Genomic DNA, 7,622 nt, shown 5'->3' on the forward strand with positions numbered 1-7,622 from the left:
CTCTCTTTGGTTGGTCCTGGTCCCGGCTGACCCTGGTCCGGTGTGTTCCAGGTCCAAGGTGGTCCTGACCCAGCAGTGGGTGAACGACGCGGCGTACTTCGACGGCTCGGGCTACGCTGAGGTGGTGTTCAAAGAGAACTTGGCCCCCATTCAGCGCTACGAACTGGAAGTCAAGCTGCTGTCGCACAACGGCATCCTGCTGATGCTGCACAACGAGGTGGGCTTCAGGGTCAGGGGTCAGGGGTCGAACCCATTGGAATGACCCCACTGTCTTCAATCCCTTTGGTCCATGTTGCACTTCAAAAGACAATACATCTAACTAAACAATATGTCAAGAAAATAACTATTTACCATGTTTAGTGAAGACATTACATTACTCTCTCTGTCTCTCTGTCTCTCTGTCTCTCTGTCTCTCTGTCTCTCTCTCTCTCTCTCTCTCTCCCCCCCCCCCTCCCTCTCTCTCCTTCTCCCTCCCCCCTCAGAAGGGTAACTTCCTGTGTCTGGCGGTGCTGGCGGGCCGGTTGAGGGTCTTCTACAACTTCAACGGTACACTGGTGGAGGTTGACCCCAAAGAGCCGTCCTCCCCCCACATGAAGATCAGCGACGCAGAGCCCAAGCCTGTGGGTGGCACACCTGTCTGTCTGTCCACCTGTCTGTCCACCTGACTGTTCACCTGTCTGTTTAGCTGTCAGTCTCTCTACCTGTCTGACCGCCCGTCTGTCTGACCACCTGTCTGTCTGACCACCCATCTGCCTACCCGTCTGTCTGACCACCTGTCCGCTGACCACCCGTCTGTCTGACCACCTGTCTGTCTGACCACCCATCTGTCTACCCGTCAGTCTCTCTACCCGTCTGTCTGACCACCCATCTGTCTGTCCACCGTGTGTAGCTGGAGATCCTCATCCTGCGATCGAGCAAGAAGGTGGTAGTGAGGAAAGGCAAGAACGTGCTGTTCCTCACCGTGTTCCCCGAGACGATCCCCCCCTTCGGCAACAGCTACTACCTTGGGGGGGTCCCCAAGGACAGCATGCCCCCGGTGTACGCGCACACACACACACCCACACACACACACACACACACACACACACACACACACACACACACACACACACACACACACACACACACACACACACACACAGACACACACACACACACACACACACACACACACACACACCGAACACACACACAAATACATACAGTATTGTAATGTGATGAACTGCATAACAGTAACAATCCATCTCTCTCTCTCTCTCTCTCTCTCTCTCTCTCTCTCTCTCTCTCTCTCTCTCTCTCTCTCTCTCTCTCTCTCTCTCTCTCTCTCTCTCTCTCTCTCTCTCCGTCCCTCCCTCCCTCTCCGTGTGTGTCTCTCTCTCCCAGGCTGCGGGCTCTGTTCCCGGTGCAGGGCTCTCTGAAGGGCTGCTTCAGGAGCCTGAAGGCCATGACCTCTCACATCGACCTGAAGAGGATGAAGAGCTCTGGAGTCAGCTTCGGCTGCAACAACGACCTCCTGGTACCCACAATGCACCTCTCCTCACACACACACACACACACACACACACACACACACACACACACACACACACACACACACACACACACACACACACACACACACACACACACACAATGCACCTCTCCTCTCCTCCCCCACACACACACAGACCCACAATGCACCTCTCCTCCCCCACACACACACACACACACACACACACACACACACACACACACACTGGTACCCACAATGCACCTTTCCCATCATACACATATACACACTGACACACCCCCCCCCCCCCAGGTGTTTGTGTTGAAGGCTCTGTGTGTGTGTGTGTGTGTGTGTGTGTGTGTGTGTGTGTGTGTGTGTGTGTGTGTGTGTGTGTGTGTGTGTGTGTGTGTGTGTGTGTGTGTGTGTGTGTGTGTGAGCAGGTGGCCCGCGAGGCCCACTTCTCAGGCCAGAGCTACCTGGACATCGACCACAGCGACATCCCGGGCCTCAGGGACAACTTCTACGCCGGCTTCGGCTTCCGCACCGAGCAGAAGGCCGGACTCATGCTGTACCACCAGGCCAAGGTAGGGGGCGCTGCCGTCACACCACGTACCTTACTCTACTGTATCCCACTCTATTGTACTGGTTTATATTCTACTCTGTTGTACTCTACTGTATTACTCTATTACTTACTCGGCTGTATCCAACTCTACTCTAGATACTTTTTTCTACCCTACTCTTGTCTATTCTACTGTATCCTACTCTACTCTACCTTACTCTACTCTACTCTACTAAACTCTACTCTACTCTACTGTGGTCTATTATGATGTACTCTATTGTATCATACTGTACTCTACTCTACTATACTGTACTCTGGTCTACAGTACTGGATTGTGGGCTGGTCTGGTCTACTCTACCTTAATCTATTCTACTCTATTCTACTCTACCATACTATACTCTACTCTTGTCTACTGTGTGTGTGCACCCTCTCCCTCTGTAACCCGGGTTGTGTGTGTGTGTGTGTGTGTGCATTTGTGTGTGTGTGTGTGTGTGTGTGTGTGTGTGTGTGTGTGTGTGTGCGTGCGCCCTGCAGGACGGGGTGTGCCAGGTGTTCCTGGATAAAGGTCACGTGGTAGTGAGGGCGGGGAACAGCGAGGTCAGGTCCCAGACGGCCCTGAACGACAACAACAGTCACTACGTGGCTCTGTACAGCAACAGCAACGGGTAGGTCTGACCTACTCTACTATCTGCAGCGCCACTGTATCAAGAGCCATACCGGCCAGGGGTGCGGGCGTCAAAAGGGTCTGGGTTTGATCCCCAATGTCCGCAGTGTGTGTTCACATTGGATACATGTGTTGTAAACATACCGTCTGACTCAACTCTCATTGTCTCCTTTTGGTTTCCTTTGAGCAAGGCATCAAACTGCAACCGTTCCTCTGATTGCGCTTCACTGTAGCAGCGTTCACTCCCCTTAAAAATCCCAGTGACTGACTTCTTTCTCTGCCTGTCTGTCTCTCTGTCCACCTGTCTGTCTCCCCGCTACCTGTCTGTCTGTGTCTCTGCTGGTGTGTCTCTGCTACCTGTCTGTCGGCTCTCTCTGTCTCTGGTACCTGTCTGTCGGTGTGTCCGCCCGTATGTCTGTCTGCGTGTCAGGATGCGCCTGTATGTGGACGATTCTCTGGTGAAGGCGGGCGACGGAGGCCGTGCGGCGGGCAACGGGCCGTCGGTCTCCGCGGCGACGTCCGGCAGCTTCTACCTCGGGGGAACGCCCGACCGGTCCACCGGCAACCTGACGGGCTGCATCAGCAACCTGTTCATCAAGAGGTACCGCCTCCTGGCCTTCCACTGCCTCACCTGGTGTCACATGGTCTCATCTAGTGTCCACTGGCCAGGCCTGGAGTCGACTGGTCAGGCCTGGAGTCAACTGGTCAGGCCTGGAGTCAACTGGTCAGGCCTGGTGCCACTGGTCTTGCCAGGTGTCACCTGGTTTCAGCTGGTGTCACACCTGGTCTCACCTGGTGTCACCTTGTCTTGCCTGGCGTCACCTGGTCACACTTTGTGTCACCTGGTGTCACACCTGGTCTTCCTGGTGCCACCTGGTCTTCCCGGTCTCACCTGGTGCCACCTTGTCTTCCTGGTCTCACCTGTCGTCCAGTGGTCTGGCCTCTTGTCACCTGGTCTGGCCTAGTGTCACCTGGTCTGGCCTAGTGTCACCTGGTCTGGCCTAGTGTCACCTGGTCTGGCCTAGTGTCACCTGGTCTCTGGTGTACAGGGGGGCTCAGTACTGACGGGGGTCTTGTGGGTTCTCAGTATGTCGGCGTCCCAGAGCGTGCAGAACATGCTGAAGGTGAAGGAGAACGTCAACGTTCCTCTGGACTGCCCCGCAGCCCAGAGGCCGCAGTCCATCGTGGCTGCTGCCCCCAAAGCAAGGAACAAGGTACGCACGCACGCACGCACGCACGCACGCACGCACGCACGCACGCACGCACGCACGCACGCACGCACGCGCGCGCGCACACACACACACACACACACACACACACACACACACACACACACACACACACACACACACACACACACACACACACACACACACACACACACACCTGCATACACACACACACACACACACACACACCTGCATACACACACACACACACACACACCTGCATACACACACACACACACACACACACACACGCATACACACACACACACACACACACCTGCATACACACACACACCTGCACACACACACACACACACACACATCCCTGGTCACACACATACAATGTTATTCATTACGCTGTGGTCATTATTGCCTCTTTGTGGTATTTCTCCTCCTCCTCTCTCCCCCCAGCAGGGTAAGAACAAGAAGCCAGCAGGCTCTCGGAGCCGCAGTACCAGGGAGTCCTGCCAGGGGGAGCCGTCGCCCCCGGAGACTGGAGCCACTCACTTCAGTGGCTCCGCCCACAGCCACCAGAGACACGACAACCTGCCGCGCGAGTTCAGCAAGAGGTGGGTGTCTCTCGCTCGCCATGCCTCTCTCGGTCTTATTGTTTGGTTGTCTCTCTCTCTCTCTTTCTCTCTCTCTCTCTCTCTCTCTCTCTCTCTCTCTCTCTCTCTCTCTCTCTCTCTCTCTCTCTCTCTCTCTCTCTCTCTCTCTCTCTCTCTCTCTCTCTCTCTCTCTCTCTCTGTCTTCTTCTGTTATGTTTTGTGTATATCTAGAAATGACCAATTCTCTCTTTTGTTCGAACAAATATTCTCTAAAACGTTATATCTCTCTCTCTCTAGTCCCCACATCTCTCTGGGCGTGAGGATCAACTCGTCCGAAGGCCTCGTTCTCCGCACTACCCAGCAGGGGGGCGGGGCTGTGATGTCACTGAGGGTGTCAGAGGGACACCTGGTCCTATTGGTGGAGGGAGGCAAGCGGAAGGCCAGCCTCCGCAGCCGCAGGAAGTACAGCGACAACCAGTGGCACACGGTGAGCTCAGTGTGTGTGTATGTGTGTATTTGTGTCTTTAAGTCTTCATAACCACCCCATGTCTCTATAAACCAGCTCAGGTCTTTCTCAACCCCCTCATGTCTCTATAAACCCCCTCATGTCTCTCTAAACCACCTCAGGTCTCTATAAACCCCCTCATGTCTCTATAAACCACCTCAGGTCTTTCTCAACCCCCTCATGTCTCTATAAACCACCTCATGTCTCTATAAACCACCTCATGTCTCTATAAACCCCCTCATGTCTCTATAAACCCCCTCATGTCTCTATAAACCACCTCATGTCTCTATAAACCCCCTCATGTCTCTATAAACCCCCTCATGTCTCTATAAACCCCCTCATGTCTCTATAAACCACCTCATGTCTCTATAAACCACCTCATGTCTCTCTAAACCACCTCAGGTCTCTATAAAGCCCCTCAGGTCTCTATAAACCACATCATGTGTCTATAAACCACCTTCGGTCTTTCTAAACCCCCTCATGTCTCTATAAACAACCTCAGGTCTTTCTAAACCCCCTCATGTCTCTGAACAACATCATGTCTCTATAAACCACCTCAGGTCTCTATAAAGCCCCTCAGGTCTCTATAAACCACATCATGGGTCTATAAACCACCTTCGGTCTTTCTAAACCCCCTCATGTCTCTATAAACAACCTCAGGTCTTTCTAAACCCCCTCATGTCTCTGAACAACATCATGTCTCTATAAACCACCTCATGTCTCTATAACCCCCCCCATGTCTCTATAAACCCCACCATGTCTCTATAAACCCCCTCAGGTCTCTATAAATCCCTGTATGTCTTTATTAACCCCCTCATGTCTTCCTAAACCCCCTCAGGTCTTCATAAAGCGTGATGGAGATAAGATCAGCCTGGTGGTGGATGGGATCAACGCGCTGTCCAAGAAGCTTCCAGGAGGGGACAAGTTCCGGCTCTCTGGGCCCCTGTACGTCGGAGGGGCCCCTCTCGCCCTGCTGGTGAGACCTCTCTTCTTCTACTCTGATCCGTAATGACTCCTAGTATAGGAACAGTATGTTCCTGAATGCAGTGTGTGGTGCTGCCATAATGACTGAGGGTCTGTGGCCCCTGAAGGCCCCTGGAGCCGGAGGGATGGTGGGCTGTGTTCGAGGGCTGAAGCTGAACGAGGTGCCTGCGGGGAGCCCCTCCCACAGCCAGGGGGCAGCACCCTGCTTCCTCAGCCTGCTGCACCCTGGGGCCTACTTCTCCAGAGAGGGAGGACACATCGCCATAGGTGACATCTCTGCTTAGTATCCACTCTCCACCTCTCCTCCTCTCCTCCTCTCCTCCCTCCTCTGCTCTCCTGCCTCTCTAACCCTCGTCCTCCCTCGTCTCCTCGTCTCCTCTCCTCTCTAACCCTCCTCCTCCTCCCTCGTCTCCTCTCCTCTCTAACGCTCCTCTCTCTCCCTTCCAGACGACTCGGTGGTCCTGGGCAAGGACTTTGAGGTCCGGCTGGAGATCAGGGCTCGCTCGGACTCTGGGCTGCTGTTGCATGCTGGGACGTCAGAGCACTTCTTCAACGTGGTGCTGAACCAGGGAGAGGTGAGAGACCACTACCCCCCCCCCCCCCCCCCCCGTTCCACCTGCACACTAACACCGCCTACACCGCCCACTTTTGAAGCAAGCCCACACCCTTTTGGCTAGGGCCCCCCCCACTGTTGGAGCAAAGCCCCATCCTATAGGCCAGCATTTGAAGGTTGGAACATAGATGTAGAGGCAGTATAAGCTAAGCTACATGTTTCCATTCACTATAATATTTCCATCCTGAATAAAAATCTGTTAAGCAATTATTAAGTGGTGTGCAATCATGGTCGAAAAGGGATTTGGACTGTTCAACTAACCTCAAAACTGTGGGGTGTATTTCATGCGTTTAATCGGTTCAGGTGTGTATTTAATGTGTTTAATGTGTGTGTGTGTGTGTGTGTGTGTAGGTGACCGTGACATTAAACAGTGGTAGTGGAGTGTTCTCCACCCCCCTCACTCCAGAAGTGTCAATCTGTGACGGACACTGGCACACCTTGAGCGGTGAGTCCTCATTGGGAAATATACCTGTTTCTACAGGTGAATCGACCTGTCCCTACAGGTGAGCTCACCTGTCCATACAGGTGAATCAGCCTGTCTATACAGTTGAGCTCAACTGTCTATACAGGGGAATCTACCTGTAGTCTTTATACCATAAAGGGAGACCAGGGGTCATGCACGTGATCTTGTGTTCGTCGTAGTGATGAAGACTAACTTCCTGTGTGTTGTTACAGTGATGAAGACTAACTTCCTCTGTGTGTATTAGTGATGAAGACTCAATTCCTGTGTGTATTGTAGTGATAAAGACTAACTTCCTGTGTGCTGTTGTAGTGATGAAGACTTAACTTCCTGTGTGTTGTTACAGTGATGAAGACTAACTTCCTGTGTGTTGTTACAGTGATGAAGACTAACTTCCTGTGTGTTGTTACAGTGATGAAGACTAACTTCCTGTGTGTGTTATAGTGATGAAGAGAAGCAGCGTTCTGCAGATCCAGGTGGACGGAGTCAGTCAAAGTAGCATCGGGCCCAAAGCCAGTCGCTCAGCAGGGGGCAAACTCACCCTGTACCTTGGGGGCGCATCTGGTAAGAC

At 53.1% G+C, this 7,622-nt stretch overlaps 1 protein-coding gene across 1 annotated transcript in view; it reads left to right on the forward strand.

The window, feature by feature from the left end:
- LOC130382983 (laminin subunit alpha-5-like) overlaps nt 1-7,622 on the forward strand; it is a 51,219-nt gene that overhangs the window by 42,130 nt on the left and 1,467 nt on the right. The window contains exons 24-38 of the mRNA XM_056590993.1: nt 52-217; nt 483-620; nt 890-1,038; nt 1,384-1,516; nt 1,930-2,073; nt 2,583-2,713; nt 3,143-3,313; nt 3,800-3,926; nt 4,353-4,510; nt 4,787-4,976; nt 5,833-5,970; nt 6,086-6,245; nt 6,426-6,553; nt 6,943-7,036; nt 7,496-7,615. Of these exons, the coding sequence (XP_056446968.1) occupies nt 52-217; nt 483-620; nt 890-1,038; nt 1,384-1,516; nt 1,930-2,073; nt 2,583-2,713; nt 3,143-3,313; nt 3,800-3,926; nt 4,353-4,510; nt 4,787-4,976; nt 5,833-5,970; nt 6,086-6,245; nt 6,426-6,553; nt 6,943-7,036; nt 7,496-7,615 (2,147 nt within the window). The remainder of the gene's footprint in view (nt 1-51; nt 218-482; nt 621-889; nt 1,039-1,383; nt 1,517-1,929; nt 2,074-2,582; nt 2,714-3,142; nt 3,314-3,799; nt 3,927-4,352; nt 4,511-4,786; nt 4,977-5,832; nt 5,971-6,085; nt 6,246-6,425; nt 6,554-6,942; nt 7,037-7,495; nt 7,616-7,622) is intronic.

The sequence above is a fragment of the Gadus chalcogrammus genome, chromosome 1 (assembly GCF_026213295.1).
Source record: "Gadus chalcogrammus isolate NIFS_2021 chromosome 1, NIFS_Gcha_1.0, whole genome shotgun sequence".
Taxonomy (NCBI): Eukaryota; Metazoa; Chordata; class Actinopteri; order Gadiformes; family Gadidae; genus Gadus; species Gadus chalcogrammus.